The following is a 23,039-nucleotide window of genomic DNA, read 5'->3' on the forward strand; positions in this document are numbered from 1 at the left end:
TCTCAAATGCAATTATTTTATCATTGGAAGTACATTCACCACTACTGTGCAGTGGTTTTGTTGCAGCGTATCATTTATGCAGAAACCACCAAAATTATTTATCACTGTTACAACAAAATATTACCATCTCGGTGGTAGGCATTTTTTGTCTGTCCCCAAGCAGAAATTATCATCATGAGCAATGGCTTATACCCCCCTAAGCAAGGAAAAATGCAATGGCTCATAACCCTCATATTGCAGAGGCTAGAAGCACTCAACAAAGTGAAGCAAACAGTGCATATATTGATAGGAATCTCGCATACAACGTACAGAACAGCATACGTTTCAATAAAGAGCATGCTCAAAACAAGCATATATCATCATCAGCAATGGCTCATACACCCCCCTAAGCAAGCAAAAATGTAATAGCTCACAAAGTGAAGTGGACAGTGCATATATTGATAGGAATTGCGCATACAATGTACAGAACAGCATACGTTTCAATAAAGAGCATGCTCAAAACAAGCGTCTATTACCATCAGCAATGGCGCATACCCCATAAGTAAGTAGAAATGTAATGGCTCATGCCCCCCATAAGGCAGAGGCTACAAGTGCTCAGCAAACTGAAGCAAACAGTGCATACGTTCATTGAAATCATTCATACAACACACAGAACAGCATACGTTTCAATTAACAAGCTCAAAAGAAGCATTTGAACCCTAAATTAAGCATTGCATACTCCCTCAGTAATGGTGGTTTTGCAACAGCTTCGTTGGACTCCACTTTCACAGGGCCGGGATGGTGAGTCAATTTACTTTATGCAGTGCTTTGTGTTAGGAAATTTAGCAACGTGACAGAATAACAAGTCTCGTTTGAAATGCCCTTGAAGAGCAATAAGTATATAATTATTATTTTCCACTTATAAGAAATGACTACAGGAATTGGTTTTACCAACCTCTCACACAAAGAAATTGAAAGTTGAAAATGCGAAGCACTGCTTTTTTTTACTTACCGGTGCACATGCCCAGAGGCTGCAAGGTTAATCCGCTTTCGTTGGTCGTTTCGGAGCACACTGTGCTCTGGTCCAGCAATGAATTTTCGCGCTAGCTAGCACAGTTTTTCCAAGGAACAAATCATATGCAGCCAGACTTGGCAGATCACCAACAATGGAAGCTGCGCAGCCATTATGCTAGTGAAACGTCACAGATGATAAAATTCACTGTCTTTAAGCACGTTCACTTGGTGGTGGCTATCGAATGTTGGATGCATAAACTTGCCAAGATTTTCTTGTTATCAAAAGAAAACTTCTTTAAAGTGAACCTGCATGATGCTGCTCAAAGGAAACAACCACCCTGTTCACAAATATTACTGCCATACAATTTGGATTTGAAACCTTGGATTACTGACAGTACGTTGAAGTTGATCAAACAAAAAGATGCTCTTTTCAAGCAATTCCTAGGCACAAGGGATGCAACAGATTTAGCAGAGTTCAAAAAATTCCGGAATAAAGTTAATGGTACTCTGAGGGCAGCAAAAGCGCAATATTTCGAGAAATTATTTAATCAAGAAACGATAATGCGAACCGATATCACCTGGAAAAAAACTAAACAGTTTACTTCATGTAAACAATCAGCCAGAGAATGCAGAAGAGTTAGAAATAAATAATCAGCCGACATCAGGCACGGCATTGGCTGACGCTTTTAACAATCACTTTGTATCGCTGGTGAATAGTTCCTACGATCCTCGTTGCACAGAATACGTAAAACCAAAAGTCGTCGAAAGTGCATTCCTAAGCCCCACTAACACTCATGAAATCTACAGAACGTTTCTCAGCCTTCGAAATAGCAAAAGTTGCGATATTGATGATTTGCAGATTCGCCCAGCTAAGCATGTTCTAGACCTAATCTGTCCTGTCTTAGAGCACGTGTACAATCTTTCATTGGCGAATGGCATATTTCCTCGGCGCATGCAAATAGCGAAGGTAACAGCACTTTTCAAATCTGGCGACAGAAACGACCTCTCAAATTATAGGCCGATATCGATCCTGCCTATTTTTTCTAAATGTCTTGAGAAATTGATTAATACCAGAGTAACCTCTTTTTGTAAAAAGCACAATGTAATTACGGATTACCAGTATGGGTTTAGAAAAGGTTGTTCAACAGAAATAGCTTTACTGATGCAAAAAGAGATAATTTTACGAGGCTTTGAAGACAATTTACTTACTCTCGATGTCTTTATTGATTTTTCGAAGGCTTTTGACACCCTTAATCACGACACTCTACTAACAAAACTTGACATTTATGGCTTTAGGGGAACTTTCCTGAACTTAATTAGAAGTTATTTGCAGTACAGGTATCAGACCGTTGTCGTAGGTAACAACTGTTCAAAAAATTTGCCTATATTCGCTGGAGTTCCTCAAGGCATACTAGGACCACTATTGTTTAACCTGTATATAAATGACATAACTAATATCAATACCAACGCCCAATTTGTTATCTATGCCGACGACACTAGTTTGTTCATAACTTCTAAGGACGTGAAAGAATTACTATGTGTTGCTAATGATACACTAGCCCAAATAAACAAGTGGAGCTTATTCAACTCATTAACTATTAATACTACCAAAACAAAAGGCGTGCTTTTCCAGCCAAAAAACAAAAGGCACAGTATTGACGGACATCTAAAAATAGGCTCATCTTTCATAGACATAGTACCATCGGATAAAAGCTTAGGTGTCATATTCCAAGAGAATATGCTATGGAATGACCATGTCAACATTATTGCTAACAAACTTGCACGTGTTGTTGGAATACTAATAAGATTACGCTTCCTTTTACCATTAAGAGTGAAGCTCCTACTTTACAATTCTCTTTTCTTATCTCATGTTAACTATTGTCACCTCGTATGGGGCAACACGACTAGCAGTAACATCAACATTCTATATTTATTGCAAAAGAAAGCCATCCGTGCAATTTCAAACTCTTCATTCGATGCGCATACTGATCCTCTTTTTTGTCAATTAGATATAGCGCCGATAAAATCGGTCTACAATACAATTTTGCTGAAACGCTTTTTTACGGAAAGAAAAGGTAGCACTCATTTTCTTGTGCACTTGTCAAGGCTAGCACTAAATACAAGCAGTTTCAGTACACGTCACAGGGAAACTTGGCATATTCCGCACTCAAGAACTAACTACGGGAATCAAATGCTGCACCATGAACTACCATCTCTACTTAACTCTTTTCATTAATCACCCTACTTATTATCATTTCAATTGGGTGGCCAAACTTGCCACTCATATTGGCATTCACGTGAATGCTTAGTGTTTTTCTTCGTGTTTTGTTCTGATGTATACGTGTTCTAAGCTGTAATTGCACAGTGACCTATTTAGTTTTGTATTTCTGTGAATGTTACCCGTAAATGAAAAGGGATTCATAATGTCTGCATTTTGTTTTTTTCCTGTTCGTGTTTTTCGTAACTTGTATGACAATACTATATCTGCATTCATGTCAATTTTTTCGCCGCAGTGCGAAGTAACTTTGTATAAATAGTCCCATTTATCCACATATTGTTTATATTTTTTATTGTTCATCTTGTACTTGTGCATGCATTGCTACGTGATGCCAAAGAAACCAATAAGGGACACAGACCTAGTCAAGCCGATTTTATGGCTTTTTGTCTGTGCCCCTGCTATCTGTACGTTGTATAGATACAAATAAAGTTCAAATAAAATAAATAAACAGCCGGACTGCAATCTACACCAATGGGCTGCTGCTTGTCGCACGTCAGTGAGGTCTCAAAACATTTATTCAGGTAATGAAAGCTCAATTAAAAAAAAAAAATTTTAAAGATATAAATCTGCCTGCAAAACCTACTGTCAGCGCTTCCAGTGAGTGGCAGATAGTTTGCGAAGTTCTTCCAAAGGGTCCTCGCCCCTAGCGCACCTAGTCTTCACAGCCTTCTCGACTGCCTCCAGCTGGCGATACAGCTTCAAGTTCCGATACTTGTCGCTCAACTGTGTGCCTGTCCTCCCAAGGAAGCCACCTTCGTTCAGTATACGCATCCAGTTCCCCTTGCCGAACTTCAGAACGCCAGCCACAAGCGCCTCCTCTTCAAGCGGCGTGAAGGGCATTCTCCGCCGCTTCTGCTTGAACTTGGTCGGAACACTTTTTTGTGACGCATCTGACTCAGTATCTGAACTCCATCTTCCCAGTGCAGAGGGATGCGCTCCTGATGCAGATGGTCTGTCGGCGCTGCTGCAAGCTGTCTTCGGCGAGCTGGTAGCCTCTCGAGCCTCTGTTTGATGCTGGAATGGCTCCAGAGAGTCATCGTCCGAAGATGGAGCTGCACTGGCCCTTTCAGGACCCCTGACTGACAGAAAAGCTGTTTGTGGCTCCTGCCGCTGGCTCACAGAGCTTCGCTCGCCATGTAGCGGCTCCGCTGCTATCGGTGACTTTGCTTGCTGCTGCTTGTACAGGGCACGTAGTTTCTTCAGGGGATTCACTCCAGCGTTCAGCATGTCCTTCACTCGTCTCTTGACGTTTGGAAGATGGCCATACTTTTCCAAATTCCTATACTTGTCGTGGAGATCGGTTGTGTGGCGCCCGTCGAACCAGCCATCGTCGCTGATTTCCTTCCAGCTTCCTCGGCCGTACTTCATAACACCGTATACAAGTGCCTCTTCTTGCAGAGCTGTGAACCGCACCCTGTGCTTCTTCAGCGGCGGCAGAGTGTCGGGACTGACTGACCGGATGATGTGCCTTTCAGCACCTCCCGGTGAATCCTGCGAGCCCGAGCCTCTGGCCTCGGACAATCGAGGCTCTACCAAATTTCCGACACCTAGGAGTGATGGCTCGCGGCATGGCACTTGCGAAGTCTTTTCAGACGCAGTAGGAGCTGGTAGCAAATGTTTGTCTGTAGGCAAGTCAGCAGTTTTCTTTTGTACAATATTTGAAAATCTGACACTTATGCACTTCTTAAACGTGACATCAGAGGATTCTTGCAATGTGCTTGGCAGTGTTTTCCGACATCCACTTTGCATCGATTCAAGCAGCGATGGTGAATGCTCATCTTGGTCAGACAGCTGGGAATCATTTTGCCGGGGCTGCTTGTGAAGTGCAGGTTCTTCTATGTCCACTGCATCGCTTTTGAAGTCAGCAGTATCTTGCAAGCGACGTGAATGGACCAAGGGCTGTTTCTGGGATTGCCCAGGGCCAGAGGTACGGGCGGCGTGCACTGGCGCTGGCCGTTCTGTCACTTGAGAGCAGCATCCAACATCTTTGGATTTCTGTGCCATTCTGTTGTGGACAGGTGATGGATGCTGATGAGAAGTGAAGGCAGAGATTTCCTCTGCGGTTAGCTTGTCCAGTTCAACGACAAGATTGCGCACAGGCGCAACAATCCCAGTGTCACAAGGCAAAGCTGCACAAACCTTTGTTGTTAAGGCTTCCTGAACCCTTGAAAATTGAGGACTGTAACTATGTGGCTTTCCATTTTTTTTATGCCCTGTGTAGAAGTGAGGGTCCACAGAAGTGGTGGAACCTTTATTTTCAGCAGCCGATGCATGCACCTCCGATGAAATGATGTCCTGTTGCTTTACATTTGTCTTTCCAAAGGACAAGACTTCATCTCCTTTCTTTAATGACAATTTTTCATTGGCTTGCTGCGACGCCAGAAGGAATGGAAGCCCAAGATTCAAGATATCGGCTGCGTCGCTTCTGGGAAACCCTGGCAGACGAAACTGGGAACCAGCTTCATTAATGGCCATAACCGTATCACAGCCACGGTGCCTGTGCTTGCTTCTTAACTTTGAAACCAACTGTTCGTTTGTGATACTCTTGCGTTGTTGCATGATGCACTTTGGAACAGGGCCCACGTCGGGAGTACCATGCTGCTTGTTCACCCTACAATGGCACACAAGAGAAAACATAAGTAAAAAAGAACAGAGGTTTATCACATGGGTACTCATTATCTAGAACAAGTAAGCAAAATATAAGAATGACCTTGCTGCCAAAGCATTTTCAGAATGTGTATTTAAAATCGCTTCCGTGTACTTCACAATTACGTGTAACTAGAAAAAAGTGGAACATGCAGTGCTAATGCCACAAATGCCCAACTGCACATGGTTTTGGAGTCAATAAAAGCAGTTAAAGCTTTCTCATTGCTTCGCGGTCTGGCAGCTGCCAGTCTGACCATCACAGGTGCCTGAAACGAGGGGTGACAATTTAATAAATAAAAATGGGAGGGTGTTAATGTCCCAAAACTGCACAGTGGGCATGAGGAATGCCGCAGTGGCCCTGGGACTCCAATTTATTGTGACCACCAGAGGATCTTTAACATGCACACAAAGTGCACTATACAAGCATTTTTGCATTCTGCCCCCGCCAGACCTGACAATGGACCTTTTTCCAGTAAACAACCCTAATAGCTGTCTCCCCTTCAACAAAATTTGGTAGGCAAGAAGCGAACACTCCCATCCCTTCTCACCTCTATGCAGTGACCAAGTCTTTCATGACATCCCGCACTTTTTTTCTCGCTTGTTTTGTTGAAGTAGCTCCTCCTCCTGCCTGTTTTAGCGTGCGCATGTTTGCTCATGTGTAGCAATAACACCGTTTCCATTTAAGAACAAGAAGGTAACATGCTGAATTTGACATGCAGGAAAGCATCATTTATTTATTTATTTATTTATTTATTTATTTATTTATTTATTTAAGATACCTTACAGGCCCATTTAAGGGCATCGAGTATGGGGGGGATACAATGTAAGTGTTTCTACAGGAGTAATCAATATAAATATTACAGGTAGTCACAGTATAAAAAAAAGCTAAGTTCAAGTATGCTTGTCCAGGGTAAGCTTGAGGCAGCGTAATCACAATAATACATTAATACACACTAACATTAAGATAATACAAGTACAAATAACAGGGAAGGAAAGCAGGTTTAAAAATATACTTATACAATGTTACTACAAGAAGCTTTGCAATTTTTCACGAAAGGCGCCACAATTTATTAAGCATGCAATGTTATCAGGAAGACTGTGCCATACTGTTATGACATGCTGCAGTGCTGATGCGTTAATTGACATTGTATTGCCAAAGATGTGTGTGAAACTGTGGCTATTGATAAAGCGACATGACATGCACGCTGGTGCTTCTAGAGGCAACCCATGAGAGCAATTTCCATCAACGTATATATGGAAAAGGCAACGAAGACTTATCGTGCGACGAGTTTCAAGTGGCTGGAGCAAAATATCTGCTTTACTCTTTGTTACGCTGCAAGCTCTGTCGTAAAACGAGATCAAGGTGACAAGTCCACTTGTTGAAACATTGGCTCTTGCTTTCACCTTGTTCTCGTTTTGCTCATTGTCTTGAATTTCCATCTCCCGCTTTTCCCCTGTTTTCCCCTGAACTTCTATCATAGTTATTTCTGATGAAGCGTGCTGCTCTATTCTGAATGAATTCTAGCATAAAAACAAAATAATTTTGATGTGGAGACCATACTGATGAAGCAAGTTCTAATTGTGGGTGAGCAAAAGTTTGGTATGCCAATTTACGAACTGTAGCAGGGGATTTACACAAGTTCCGTCGGAGATAACCTAGAGTTTTTGAAGCTTTTGCGCAGGTAGCTGTTATGTGTGTACTCCAGGAAAGATTTGTTGTAAGTTCAACGCCAAGGTATATACAGGACGATGTCAGAGGGGCAATGGTGTTGTTTATGACGCAAGAAAAGTGGGAGTTAGAACATTTTTGCAAGAAAGACATATACTCACATTTGTCAGAGTTAAGGGTCATCTGCCATGTAGTGCACCAGAAACTGACAAGGTTAAGGTCATTCTGTGATAATAAATGGTCACCAGATGTTGTTATAGTATGGTATAGAATGCAATCATTTACAAAAAGCCTTATCTGGGATGATACGTTTTGTAGAAGGTCATTAATTAAAATTAGGAAAAGAAGTGGATCAAGGACACTGCCCTTAGGTATACCTGAGATAATGTCAGAAGGAAGCGATGCGTGATTATTAACGATAGTGAACTGCTACCACAATGACAGAAAGTTTCAGAGCCAAGATAAAGTTAATGAATCCAGTCGGAAGGCGGATAATTTTGAGATGAGGCGACAATGAGCGACACAATCAAATGCTTTCGAAAAATCTTGTGTGAATGTGTTCTTAAACACATAGTCAGTTTGCTGTTTGTTATTCATGCTGGAGTGTAATTCTGTTGTAAATTCGAGCCACTGAGTGTAACAATATATGCCTTTTCTGAATTCATGCTGGTTAAAATAAAAGAAGTTGTTCGATTCTATATGGCAATAGATATGTGATGCTATGATATGTTCCAGTAGTTTACAGCAGATGCATGTTAAGGAGATGGGATGGTAATTTCGTGGAGAGTACTTGTTATTCCGCTTGAATGCAAGGATAACCTTAGCGATTTTTCAGTCCAAGGGTAGTTCGCCAGATGACAAGGATTGCTTAAGAATATGGCACAACATCTGGCTTGAAATTTTAACGGTATTTTTTAAAGTATCTTTGAATTAATATTATCAATACTGGAAGATGTGAATAATTTGAGATTATTTATTAAAGACGAAAAGCCAGCTGCTGTAACTTCTATTGGTTCAATGAAAGGATGTTCAAAGTCAGGGACTAAGGGAACAGTGGAACAGTCTTCCTGTGTAAAAGCCGATGTGAATAAATTGTTAAACGCTACTGGACAATCAGCATCAGACAAAGGGCATTCATTATTATCATGTAGCACAACATTGCGGACAGTGGTATCTGCTCGTATAACTTGCCAGAATTTTCTGGGGTTGTTGATTAGAAGAGACAGCAGGTCACATGAAAAATATTTGTCTTTGGCTGTGCACAGCTCTGTGCAGTAAGATTTTAGAAAATCACTGTATGCCACCCAAGATGAGGCTTGATTGTCCCTTCTGGCTGCCCTAAACAGCGCTTCTTCCTGTTTCTTAATGTTCGAAGGTGTTTTGTAAACCAAGGATTAGACTTGTCACTTGCTATTGTGATTTTCGGCACGTAATTTTCTACCAGTGCTGTTAATTTTTGCTTAAAAAGTTCCCAGCTGTCATTTACCAATCTTCAGATAAGGTATAGCCGAAATTCTTCAGTGAAAAAAATAGGTAATTTAGCATTAATTTTGTTGTAGTCAGCCCCGTTGTAATCTTTAATGCTTTTAGTGTTAGCCCCATAGAAAGTTACTGGAATATTGATGTTTAATTGAAGAGATTTCCGATCACTCAAGTCATCAATGTAAGCAATAAGCCAGGCGGTATCAGTTTCGGTAGTTAATACTAAATCTAAGATGTCGGGAGCGTGGGTGTGTTGATCAACTATCTGGTTTAGGTTGTAATTTAGTGTTAAGCTAATGAATTCAGCAGAGAAGTGGCAGGATGATGACAGATTTGGCCAATCAATTAGTGGAAAATTAAAGTTGCCCAGGAGATAAACAATAGCCGCCGAACATTGTTGAATAGCAAAGGATATGCTTTCACGCAGTGCATTAAGAAGCGAGTGGTCAGCGTCGGGCAGCCGATAACAAGTACCCACTAGAGCACGGGCAGAAGCGGTTGCGCATGCGACCCAGACTACTTCAGCAGTGGAATTTGTGTCAACAAGAAACAATTAAATGCAGCTTTTTATAGCAATCAGAACACCTCCACCCCTCTTCCCACTATGGTTATGCCTGTAAATGTTATATTTCTTAGTGTGGGGAAGTTCTTCATTAGTGATGTCAGTGTGCAGCCAAGTTTCACTTCAAGCTACAATATCGGGATCGCCATCCTCCAAATAGGCACTCAATGAGTCACACTTCTTTAGTAGGCTGCGAATGTTCGTGTAAGACAATGACAGAGGTAACATTAAGGAAGATGGAGATTCCTTAGTTGTACCAGCACATGTTGCCTTCTTTAGCTATGGGATTTACAGAGATTATATTAGATGACAGACAGAGATTATATTGTTACGCAAACGAGCAATATAGATGCACCAGCATTTATTCTTGGACAGCCTGGCTAGTACTTTGATCCAAGTATTAAAGATGTGCGTGACGTTAGGAATGGCCTGCCAAGCTGGCAACGTGCAAGTTATTTCAGCCCACTGCAGGTGCGTCGATCGATCCGGGGTGGGGGCGCCCTTCAGAGAACCAGCAAGGACAGTGCTAACCAACCGTGAACTTCCTTTGGAGAACGGCGGACTACGGCAGCTCTGGAATTTAGAGGCGCCGGCTGGGTTCGGGCGTGACCACCTGACTACGGGGACGCAGGACAATGGATACCGCGACGACTGCGCTGCAAAGGTCGTCGGCCCTCAGAGAGAGCACTGAAACCTATGCGGCACTGAAACCTGTGCGGCACGCGTGTGTGAGCCCTCCTCCTCCAAAAACGCGTGTAGTCTGCGATGACATCGAACGATGACGTCGAACAGAGTGCTTATAAGCAGCGATTGTCGGCTGCTAGAGTGTGCTCGTCGTCGTGCTCTGTGCTAGTCAATGTACTCGTGAGCTGTGTGCTCGTTTGCTGTATGCTTCGTCTTGCGGGTTCCATTTGGGAGCCACGCATAGACTGTGTAAATGTATCCCATGTTCAACTGTAAATAATGTGAATAAATCCTGCTCGCCTAAGTCCTGTCGCCCCAAGTTTATCCGATCGTCCTACAGGCCCGACTCCAAATCTAACAGTGACCATCAAATGTGTCACAGAAGAAACTTTTCTGAATACACTCGCCCGTCGTTTGGAGTAGCTCAACGCAAAGGAGGCAGTTAACATACACATGTTAACCCACCTCAGTGAAGAGTGGGTACTGCAAACAGCTCATCAAGATGAACAAGCAACGTGCAATAGTTCTGCACGTGTACTGTGTGGCAAAAGAGAAGGGGACGAAACACATTTTCTCAGGCGTGTAAAGCTTCATTTGCCTGCAGAAAAAAAAATGGGGGGAGGGGACTTTAAGTTGTGTATAATATGACACTGCAAGTGTGTCGCTTTCGTCTTGTGCAATGCATACCAATGGACTGTGTGGTGATATGCTTCCTCTTTTTTTTTTGTCCCCATGTAATCACACATCCACTTTCGCAATGCATGTGGAAAAGCCCTCGTCAGCCAATAGTAAAAACCCTGCTGTATACATACCGGTAGATTCAAACAGTGCCGAGACTGCCAAATCAGTTGTAGGGCAGCAACTGCAACTCGAATGTTTACAACACTGTTGCCATGCTGCTACCAGAACACAAGTTTGCCTTGCTCAGCAAGAATCGCTTGATGGCTCACTGGTAACATGGCATATTTTTTGGAACTTGACCGTGCATGCCACACCAGTACAACACGTCCAACATTCCATGCCAGTTTATGCAATCGACAGCACAGCAAATGTCCTGCATGAGGCCTATCGCAAACACTGACCCTATCGCTCGAGGATTAGCTCACGGAGTCATTTCCATTGACAAAACTGCTTGTAGTCTTTCCCACGAACTGCTCAAGTGGTTCAATAACCAATATTATCGGCCAAAACACATGCAAATATATTGTTCAGTCGCTCAAGTTCAGAAAATTTGTCACAGATTGTGCAAGGAATCACACACTCACTTTGCACGCACACCCTGTGGTAATAGCAGCATAGCTTGGCTGCAGCTGAAAGCATGGGTACGCGCATGAACATAGCAGAATTGGGAAAAGGTCCATAGCAGTGTTAGCTACACACAATATGCAGTTGGTGAAAGAAATAGATAATTTTTGAAAGCTAGATAGTTTGTGCATTAGTGCTTTTTCAATTGTGCTCTTATCACTCAAGACTGCATGTTTATCCATTTTGAATTCTGTGTGTGACATCACAAAGCATCTGTCCTTCAGACAGTGGCTTGACTACCCATTAAATATGTGACAATGCCTTCGAGTTGCCCTCTATTTTCTTTAGTGAATGCCTGTACATGTTACACTGCCTGTATTATGCCAATATACATTGTTTGAAGTCAGAACCATGTTTGTGTATCCTTTCCTCATGCCCCATTTTCCCTGCTGCGTTTATCGGTTGCTGTGGGTCACCAAGTTGACCAACTTGGTTGTCTTTTGTTCCTTTAGAATGTAATCAAATCTTGTTAAGCAGCCAACTAGTCCTGAGCAGACACTGTCAAAAGCCATGATGGCACATGTGACTGCTACAGGAACTTGAAGGTGACCATCTGCCTGAAATTTTTTGCTTTTCTTTTGCTTATAAAAAGTTAACTCTTGCCAACATTTGTCTGTCTGAGAAGTGCAATTCATCAGTCAAGGCTAACTATTTCCCTTAAGTATCCTTTCAACTATGCCAAAGCTGCACAGTTGGCTAAAAAGAAAGCTGCAGTGAAGAATCTGATTAAAATCTCTGCAGGTAAGCAATTTTGCAGTCAATCTGTCAAAGTGAAGCTGCCATAACTGGGAGGCTTACCTACAACCTCGTGAAAGCACATCAGCAATTAGTCGCTTCTGGCAGTACTTTGCCACAACACATTATCCATCATAGTACCCCAGTGTGCCACAAGCATTCTCCAATGTTTCTGCTCTAGTGAGTCAACAGACTGGAACACCTGCCTGCCAACAATTTTCTTCGGTCACGTCTGGTGCTCCAGCGAGCTGTCCCACATAAGAAGCACCATACCTAATGTTCTCAATTAAGCACTTTTAACAGCATATACAAGGTGAAGGGCTAGAAGAAGCTGTGAACATGATTCCAGCGACAAAAATGCACTGCCAAAATGCACATCTTGTGATCACAGTAATGAATAAAAATCTTTAAATGAGAAAACACACGAGAGTGCCAAATGGCCAGTGTGTGGGGTTCTAGTGGTCTCCAGGCCTGCAGGAAATGGGCCAGGAGAGGCTGGTACATTCAATTGTGGACCTGAAGCAGTGCCTTGATCCAATTTACGGGTCCTGGTTTAAAGATCACTGTGCAGTAGAGACAAATAGTATTAAACACTGTGTTATCGGAATAGTTGTTTACAGTAATTCGAAGTCATTTTTGCAATGTGTCTAGCAAGCTGCATTTATGTTGCTGAATAAGCTTTGTTGCAATCGGTATCGTAAACCAGGTATGAAATGGTAATTGGCAGCGATCTACTGTTGAGCATCCGAAAACGAGAATTGCAATTCACTGTGTTGATTTGGATGCTGCTGCACTCTAGCTAAAGTCATTTTTGGTTAAAGCTATGAACACAGATAGCAAGTTAATGACCCGCAAATTTGGCAATTCTTTACCATTCCCTTTCTTAGGAACAATATGTTAGCACATTGTACCCTTCGTTAGCATACTGTACCCATACAGCACCCTTAGTCGAGGAACAGGTGGCAAGTGTTTCAAGCGAAAAGGTGAGCTATATCCACAAACCAGACAACATCTCGCACAAGCCCATATTGTTTGTGCACAGTGCCCAACCATGTTCTCTAAAGTGCAATTTTTTTTTTAAGCGAAGCTTTCTTTGCCTCTTCGACTTTTTAACTGCTGCTGCTGTCTTTCACGCTGCACCGAGGGGTGTATCAGAGCACACATATACATGGCGGAGAGAAAAGGCGACACGTGAAAGTCTGCACCTTTCCATCACATCACTACAATGCCCTCTGGAGTGACCGGGGCGATGACATATACAATACCTTCTTAATGGCTGTAATTATCCGTAACGCCTCTCAAAAGCATTGCAGAAACTGCAGCACTTACATTTGTACTAATGTGCAAAAGTCCAGAGGGAAGGTAAATAGAATGAGAAGGTAGGAAGGGGAGGCGAAGAATGGGTAGGACTGACGCATTCACAAAACGAGTGAATAAAAGCCTTGCCACTCTTTGCTCGCAGCTCCCATACATGGGGGAGAGCAAAAAAAGCAATGTAGGAAGGCAAGGAAGCAATATCACTACACGATAGTGGTTGTGGACAAACTGGATAAACTTAAGTTTAAGGTACGGTATGGTACGTTTCTGTATTTCTTAAAAATAAAGATCGTGCAAATTTGTCAAACAAACTGATGCACGGCATGCAGACACACACCTACATTAAAGCACCATAGCATATAAGCAACACTACTAAAGCGGCCGCACGTCAAATGAACACTTCTGTGCTCACCGTGGTAGCTTTGCAGCTATGGTGTTGCTCGAGGTTGCGTATTTGATCCCAACTGCAGCAGCCCATTTCAACGGGGGCAAAATACAAGAACGCTAGTTTACTTAGATATTGGAACACGTTAAAGAACATCATGGTGTCAAAATTAATCCGGAGTCCGCCACTACAGCGTGCCTCATAATCCGATTGTGGTTTTGGCACGTACCAGCCCCATAATCCAATTAAAATTTAATAACTGTGCCCCAATGTCATTGCCATGTGAGCCAATGACAATGCTCAACCATCTCAGAGGTTATGAAATATGGTGCACAACAATGCCTCAAGCAAACACGTCCCCCTGTGTGTTCTGTTTACTACGCAGACAAACAGCAGTGGTGCATGCAAGGTAACATTTAACATCAACTCATCAATCTCACATTGCACTAAACACTGAAGAAATTTACCATTTACCGTCAATATCACTGCTAATTACTGTCAATGAAAGCAAACAGCTTAGCTTACATCAATTCCAAACATGCACGGGATACACATTTTTTTTTAAATTTTCTCTCAGGATGTGTTCTGTGACATGTGCAGTGATGCACAGTTTCAACAATTCAACAGAGTATCCTACAAAGAGCTGGTACACTTGATGAAAGGCCATAAGTTAACAGGTTGTTTCACACACCGTTGTCACCTTCCTGCTTCTATTAAATCTGACTGCTACTAGCTGCACCTATAGTGATTATAATGGCTATAAGCATGTGTGGTTCTAACCTGACAATAATAGCAGAAGAGCACACAGTTCTTGCTCTTGGAACAGATATTCACTGTGTTGATATTTCACTGCACTTCACCACACTGACAATGCAACAATATCTTTCAGTGCAACTTGTATAATTAATATCCGCCAATTTATATCCACTGCAGAACTGAGATGAGTGAAGTGTACAAACTCAAGTGCAGTGGTTGGTGAAAAGTACAAAATAAAGATGGTGGCCAAGAACTAAGCATGAGATCACATGATACAAAAAACAAATGAAAAGGAAACCAATCGCTGGAAACCGCAAAACTCGGAGTAGGCCAATCCTGGAGGACCATGACATGCCAAGCAAAGAAAAAAGGCAATTCACGTTGGTTAAAGGTGGAATTGCAGGAAGCCACATAGGAAGGTCAGCCATCAAACCAGGCACTGAAGATGTGCTCTCAGGTCTCAGACCTGCGCCGTTAGGACTACTCCTCACTAGGGCAACCAGTGAAGGACTGACCAAAGCCTTCCTACGAAAGAAGGCTTCACGACTTTGCCAGGCCACGGCATACTACCACAAGGCCTGTGGACTCCTGCACCCGTGGGAAAAATGCAAGGCGTCTTTGTGCGGGCCTGAGCATGCAAACAGCTGCCAGGCCAGGACGCCTCTTTCTCTTGACACTTCATATTCGAGGTTCCCGATGTTTCCGAGGGCCTGTTTCCTTTTGGCCAACTTGGAACAACTGTGTTTCAGCCATCTCCGACTCTGTGCTCTACCTCACTACTGCTAGGGTAAGCCCATGATTGCTTTGCTTTGTTTATCACCTCACCACAAGGCCATTCCACGGTTAACTCTTGACTAAACTGCATTTCGCCATTGGCATTTAATAAAATTAGCAATATTTGGGAGCTTCACGAACTTTCAGCAACCTTTCCATCTAACCCTTTTCCCGTCAACTTGGGTAACTGGGTAATTCGTGATCAAATGGGCATAACATCGGACTGCTGTGCAGAAGGAACAGGGTTCGAAACCAACCGTCAGACAAACTTTGGTGACTGGGTGTGTGTCACTGGGTATGTGCCGCTCCTCAATGAACGTCTTTCTTGCTAACTTGGGTTACCAAGTATGTGCCACTTTTCAAGACAAAAAAAAAAATAATAATAAATTTATCGGGGATTAGGCAGAATCAAACCCGCATTATATATAATCAGATAATCTTCTCTGAATATATAATCACACTCACCTCACACGTGGACTTCACCACAGCACCACTAGATGGCACAGCATGCTCAGTGGGAAGCGCAAGAGAGGAACCCAGCTGCATACACGCCTCATACGCATCTCTGTAGTGGCAATACGGCGCGTCCCTGCATTGCTTCAATGCTAATTGCATTAACCTCGACATTCACCATGAGATGGGTGTAGCAAACAACAACGAAGATTAGACCTGGACCCGGACGTCTAACTCGTTCGTCATCATGGCCAAAACTGCGCGAGCTGCATCCGTGGCCACTGCTCGTGCTCGGCGCAGCTTCTTCTTTATTTACAACATACTCACGCGGCTAACAAAATTGCTAAAGGCTGCCGGCTTCAAGAAAGCAAGCTTTTTGCAATGGACGCCTCATCACAGAGCCGAATGCTCTGGTTTGTTCCCGGGTTTCAGCACCACAATAAGATGTAGCAAACAATGACGGGGATTACACCCAGACCCGAAGGTCTGACTCGTTCTGGGTTCTGCTAGAATTTTCTTGCATACTGTTAAATATGTTTGTTTCCTGTGAATGTGCATTCAAACATGTCTTGCCTTTAACTGTTTTATTAAGTGTTAGTTAGCTAGTCTTTTAACCTTGTGTATATTAAACGTTTCGTGTGACCTTTGTGCAAACGTCCTTGTCCTGATTTGGGTAGTCTGAAGTTAGGCTTCAGTGACTCGTTGGAAAACAAAGAACCTGCTTCACAAACAATGATACCCAACACCCAAACAACACCCAGGCCAGTGCCCAACCTTCTTCCTACGAGACTTTCTGCAACTCAGCCTTCCACCCACACAGTTTGCCTTTTTGTTTCTTCAGAGCATTGTGTCTTCCACGTTGGTCTCCATGAAGCTTCGTAGCTCCCAGCGATTGGTCTCTTCTGAGCTTCACGGTTTCCAGCAATTGGTTCCTTTTTTATTTGTTTTCTTGTGCCATGGGCCCTTATGCTTGGCTCTTGGTCATCTTTGTCTTTTCACCAACCCACTGCATTCATGTCCACGCACTGCCCTAATCACAAGGACGAAAGCCTCACTCAGAGATCACCCATTATTTCTGGTTTTCATGAGGATTGTCAAAAAAGTTTGTCAAAAAAGTTCTCAACACCAACCAGAGGGAAGCAGCTGATGTAGCTAATCATGTGTTACTTTCAAATGCAGTCCCTTCAAATTGTCCACACAGTTCAACCAGTGATTTTACAGTGCTTGGATATGTGCAGAATAAATTTTGGAGGTCAGCCCTCTAAAGAGAAGGTAGCAGCTTGAATGACATAACGAAAAAAATGATCCCTACAGCATTCTTTCTCCAACTCTGGGATGTGAAAACCTGACAGGGAGAGATCCGGCGAGTATGACAGGTGTTGATGCACAGGCAAGCTGCAGGAATGGATGGCAGCAATTGCCACAGAGGCATGATACGGAGATACGTCTTGGAAGAGATTGACCCCTTTCCAAAGCATGAATCATTAGGCTTGATGGTGTCTCAAAGGCAATGAATCAGGGCAGCATTGTATTCTCTGGCATGGGTATGCCCCTTCTACAGAAGACCCACAGGCAACAGGCCTTCGAAATGCCAGAAGACGATAGCCATAATTTTGCCTGATGATGGAAGAGAAAGCTTTTCGGGGTGTTGAAAACAAAGGCTGTTTCAATGCTTCAACTGCAATTCACTTTCAGGACGGAAGTGGTGCACCCATGTGAGTGAGCAAGATTTTTGGAGAAACCTTGGTCACACAAGTTCATTGGTAAGGACGCACGGTACTGCAATATTCTTTACTCGTGTCAGCTACACAAATGTCCACTGTTGAGCCGCCTATCTGCCATTATATGATCTTGCACACAGGTGACCCTATCTTGCATGTCGATTTTGGCTGGCCTGCTAAAGCATGGGTGCTATTCAATGCTCGTCCACTCGCTTAAACAGCCCAGTTTAGTGTGCTAAGGAGCAGGTTCACTCCTAACGTCTCCACCATATCTTGATGGACACCGGCTGGAGTAAGCCTTTACAGGGATGAAAATTCAACAACTGAATATGATTTCAACTTCTTCATTTTTATTGGGCTGCATGCACCATCACCTACCAGCGCTTGCAAAAAAAAATTTGTGCACCCCACATGCGATAGTTATTGTGTCATGACTTTTGAAAGTCGTGTCTACTCTAGAAAAATTAGGGACTGTGCACAAGCATTTTTTGTGTAAGGCTGAGGACTTATGTGGCAGCCCTCGTACATCCCACACCTCCAAATCTCCTCCTAATTTCGTTACCCCACATAAGCTACCACTTATGAATGAGTCACTTCTCTAGGCAGCGATTCTGTTACACTAATAAGCCACCAGTCAAATGTGCTACTTACTACATTACCTGCTCAGCTAAATGTGACCAAAAGCAGCAATAAAAAGAATGTGGTATTATTATTATTATTATTATTATTATTATTATTATTATTATTATTGGTCCTGGTGTTAATATTAGCCATCAGGTGTTCCACAACATGGACCCAAGACCAAATGCACAAAAACACCATATTCAGTGTGCTGTAGTACAGCCGCAATAGCCACCGTGCACAGATAAAATGCACATTTCATGATTGTCATATTAAGTAACGAGTTTTTGTCAAGTAAACGTACTTGGTTATGGATGGTACTGTGCTTTCAGCAGCAATGGTAGCAGCAGCTGCCAGATGTGATTTAGGCGATGCCGTTGCATCCTGCTGTGGAGCTGTACAGGTACTTGCCTCAGCTGGAGCTGGCCTACGAACGTTAGTTCGGAGGCGCCTGCGCACCATAGACAAACATTACGCGTGTGATGCACCGCACGCATAATGCAAAGACATGGGATCGTTCCCCACCTGCAGCAAGTTGTTTTTCTCATTTACTTTCCTTGCCATTAATTTATCATTTCTTTAATTCAATTAGTAAGTACAAGTAACTTCCCCTATGTTGTTCTTGGTGTCCTTGTTTGTTGGCTTCTGACAATATGAACAATAAAAATTGGGCCCGTTGGTTAACTGCCTTTCTTCTCGTTATAACAGGCCTTGTAACCCCACAAAATGCCTTGAGTTATGATACTGACATTTTCAGCTCTTGTATTTGCTCTTTATCTGACTTATGTCTTTGATTTAATTCAATTTCTTGTTGCATCTTGTACCACTTTCCTTCAGGTTTTCTGTTCTGTTTTTGTTTTCTGTCCTTCATGTAGCACAAGTGCTCCAATACTAACGCAAGGAGCTGTTCTTGAGCACTTTCAGAAATAAATGAAATGAAATTCTTGCTGTACGTAAGAGTACTAGATAGGCACAGAAAGTATTTTGTATTCTACACAATGCTTTCTCACAAAAGTTTGTCAGCACACTATATCAAAATGAGCTTCAATTAGTAAACATAATTTCTTATTTATTCATTCACCCTCACAGCCCTTAGGGTATTAGAGAAGAGAGTATTTACAATGCTAATAAATACAATACAGCAGCCACAACAAAACCAATACAATGAAACTGGCAATCATAACAAGAATGATGCAACAGTTGCGTAGTTACTTACAAACCACGTTTACAGTGCACTTCTAAAAGCATTACTGTCCCTAATTGTGACAACACTGTGTGGAAGGCCGATTCCAATTAAATATTGAGTGTGAATGGACAAGTTATGATAACATCCACTGTTCGAAAGTGGAATACCTACTTTATGATGGTGATCAATGACCATCATCATACGTGATTAATGCATGCTCAAGTGTAGGATGGTTTTGTTAGTAGCCTATCCTTAAGGAATCAGTTGTTATAATAAATCTTATGAAATAAACAAAGGTAGAAAAATATTGTACAATGAGAAAGGCTGGGTAAAGAAAGTGTAATACCTGTGGCACACAGGCACAGAAAATGACATAAACTCGCTAATGCCTTAAATTTTAATGCCACTTGTGTGATGACACATGGACGAACTTAATATCATTTATTATCTAATGCATTTGCCATGACTCATTTGACTAAGAAATGGGTATTCTCAGCACCATAGCTAGTGCACTGCAGTATAATTGAAGCATTATTAACAGCTTCTATCTTGTAAAAAATAATTTCTACACAACTATCCACTACAACACCCCTGTCAGGAGTTGTACTCGCCAAACTCCTCAGGTCAGCATTGGAACAGCTTCAATGGGACAGGTGCAAATTCACTTTGGGTCTCTAGATTTGACATGCAATGACTGAAGTTGCTACGGTGAATTGCAACGTTGTAAAAGACAGGAAAAAAAAACTCGAGCTAATGGCACGATAGCATGTGTTCTTACCTTTCACTATTCATGGCGGCAGCAAGAACTTGTAAATGCTCATTTATTTTTTATTTAGTACTTTAAGCTTTCTCGCTCATAGTGTCATTGACATCATAGTGTCAAATGTCATTAAATTTGGAGATGTGGCAGCTTCGCAAAAAAAAATTTTGTTTGTCAACTTAAGGTAGCAATGAATGAATGTCATTTTTTGTGCCTGTGTGGCGCAGATACACTCGCGGTGTAATGGTAGTTGGAATGAATTAAACGTGATGCACGGTTTTGTACCACTTTTACATCTGGTACGAGTGATTAGAGACCAGGATCCCATGAGCTGCTGCATATTTAAGTTTAATTAAGACCAATGCTTTATAAGGTCGCAACTTGAAAGATGAGCCTGAGAAAGATTTCTGTAAAGGCAACCTAACGCACAGTGCTGTCCACTGCTGTGTAGAGCACATGAATGGCCGGCTTTGCTCTGCAGGATGACACCTGGCGACGGCTGTTGGGTCCGAGATAGCATGCCCTAGAGCATGTGCAGCCAAATAAACATGCAAACATGCACGTGTTGCATTTACCCAGAGGTGATGTTCGTAAGAGACTTTGTTATCTCAAACAGTTTGTGAGCGCACTTCATTTGTTGTGAAAGAACTGGTGCACATTATTAACCCATACACTTCATTCTATGGCATTTGCCTTGCCGCAAGTGCCCTCTGACTGAGTGTAGATTAGAGTAAACAAAGCCACTTTTCAATATCGCCCCTCATCAAAAGCAGTTCTGCATGTCTGCTAGGCCATGCATGCTCCTGGGCACACTATCTTGGATCCAGCAATTGCTGCCAGGTGTTGCCTTGCAGAGCAAAGACGGTCGGTCGCGCGCTCTACGCAGTGGACAGCACTGTACATCTGACATTGTTATGTGATCAATGCGAGTTTTCCAAGGCGAGTTATTTGCTGTGTGCATACCCTCCTATCAAGCCATAGCGTTAGCCGTCAATATTTATTCCATGCAGCCAAGGCTATGGCCGCACCTTGGATATGTCATGCGGAGACATGACTTGTCCACTTCCGGTTGATATGAGCCAGGTGTTCCTGTGTCTCTATGCAAAAGTTTTTCTCCCAACTGGCGCAGCTGTGGCCACAAAATTCAGTTCGTGTGCAGAGCTTACGTATTCTACAGCTTACAGTCACTGCAATTTACACCCTGCGCAGTCCGCAGTGTAAGAAGATAAGCTCGGTAGCTGCCATTCAGGCTTCTACCACCAAATATCTGAGCCCTACCAGCTGCCATCACCGTACTATCATTATTCGTAGCACTATTTCTTACCCCTCACCTTCCTCCATGCGGCGTCGCACTTCTACAACAAATACCGACTTTTCTGAAGACTTCATCCACTTCTCGCAAGCACGTGCAGATGTATGTACAGAAAACTGTAGCAGACGAGCCGCAATATTTGACACATGTGTGCCACTGCTTTAAAGAAAGTTATGCATATTTGTGCAGTCGCGTTTTTCATTTTTACAGGTACACAAAATACTCAGGCTCCTATTAAACAGAACTCAAAAAATGTGTTCCATTCAAGAAAAGCAGCGCTATAGCGAACGATTCAAAAATATCACTTGGGTGCTAATGCACATTTTGCCAGCACTAGTAGACGAGCTCCGGGAATACATCAGTCAGATTAGCACTGACAAGAGAAAAAAAAAAAGAAAACTCGAAAACACTGCACCAATCCCACAAGTTTACCATTTTTATGCTGCCTCTGGGCATATTTCGTACCGCGCCCGTTGCAAGGATCAAGTGCGTGAAACCATTACCCCATGACAGCGACACGGCGTTTCCACAAATGCCGAAATGCCGGGGCTACGGGCTGTGGGTCACATGCGCTGCCCGCGAGCAAATGTTCATTTCACAAAAGGCCTTCACAAAAACAAGACGAGAGCCACAGCATAGAATGAAGAACCAACAAACACGGCGAGATACATGGGGGAAACATTTTACGCATGTTTTAAACAATGCCTCCTTCACTAGATGCCCGCCGCGTTGCTCGCTTTCCCATTGTAGCGGCGGTTCCCTTAGTTGAAGTTAGTTTAGCATAAATTCCGTGAGGCGGCGCTCGTTGCCTTTCAACTTCCGGCGGATGTGGCAGCGGCGGCTGAATGCATCCGCCGGGCGTCTGTTAGTGGGCGTTATTGCGGGCCTCCGAGACGGTGACAGATGCCATGTTAATCTCAGAGGCCGCAGCACGTGATTGAAAGTTGCAGGCGTTCGCCATGAGAGGCGCTCGTTGCCTTTTCGCGGAGGACAGAAAAGGGAGAGGGCCCGGAACCGAGCTACCGGACAACGCGGCAGGCATATAGTAAAGGAGGCATTGGTTTTAAACCATAGCTAATGTCGCCGTCAATGTGGCTGGTGAAAAAGTACCCAGACGCCCTAGGAAATGGCAAAACGTTTTTTGAAAATCTCTATAACTAAAAAGTATGTCTATACTTGTACAAGCTTCATGACACTAGAAAGTTTGTTTTGTGCAAACTAAAAAACAATGCGCTTTTTTTTTACATGACAAACATGACGTATTTTCGGCTTTTGCAGCATACACACTAAAACAAAATTACACCCTTTGGGTCGTATCTTGCCACACAACAATAAACGTCATCTGTCTTGTCCGCATTTCCTTTCTTTAACGCTGCGAGTCCGGTACTTCCCAGTAACGA

The 23,039-nt window shown here is 42.9% G+C and overlaps 1 protein-coding gene across 5 annotated transcripts; it reads right to left on the reverse strand.

Annotated features, from left to right (window-relative positions):
- LOC126519997 (uncharacterized) lies at positions 1-22,379 on the reverse strand. 5 transcript variants are annotated; one of them, XM_055065558.2, is made up of 5 exons: positions 22,072-22,379; positions 18,686-18,832; positions 12,780-12,917; positions 11,580-11,624; positions 1-5,882 (listed from the first exon to the last, which is right to left on the reverse strand). In XM_055065558.2, exons 4-5 carry the CDS (start codon positions 11,609-11,611, stop codon positions 3,857-3,859), a joined length of 2,058 nt encoding a protein of 685 aa, XP_054921533.1. In that variant the 5' UTR covers positions 11,612-11,624; positions 12,780-12,917; positions 18,686-18,832; positions 22,072-22,379; the 3' UTR covers positions 1-3,856. The 5 variants fall into 5 exon arrangements, with proteins under 5 accessions (XP_054921533.1, XP_054921531.1, XP_054921534.1 ...); XM_055065556.2 differs by lacking the exon at positions 12,780-12,917 and having other exon boundaries at positions 22,143-22,379; XM_055065559.2 differs by lacking the exon at positions 11,580-11,624 and having other exon boundaries at positions 22,072-22,378.
- Between the last annotated feature and the right edge of the window lie 660 nt (positions 22,380-23,039).

This window comes from Dermacentor andersoni, chromosome 3, assembly GCF_023375885.2.
Source record: "Dermacentor andersoni chromosome 3, qqDerAnde1_hic_scaffold, whole genome shotgun sequence".
Taxonomy (NCBI): Eukaryota; Metazoa; Arthropoda; class Arachnida; order Ixodida; family Ixodidae; genus Dermacentor; species Dermacentor andersoni.

What these genes read in the sequence shown, in the direction of transcription:
- LOC126519997 (XM_055065556.2), bottom strand. An exon ending in ACAGTACCATCCATAACCAA is followed by an intron (nt 11,625 to 18,685) that starts GTACGTTTACTT and finishes CCATGCTTTCAG; the next exon opens with CTGCAGCCAAGCTATGCTGC. An exon ending in CCACAGGGTGTGCGTGCAAA is followed by an intron (nt 5,883 to 11,579) that starts GTGAGTGTGTGA and finishes GTGCCATTGTAG; the next exon opens with GGTGAACAAGCAGCATGGTA.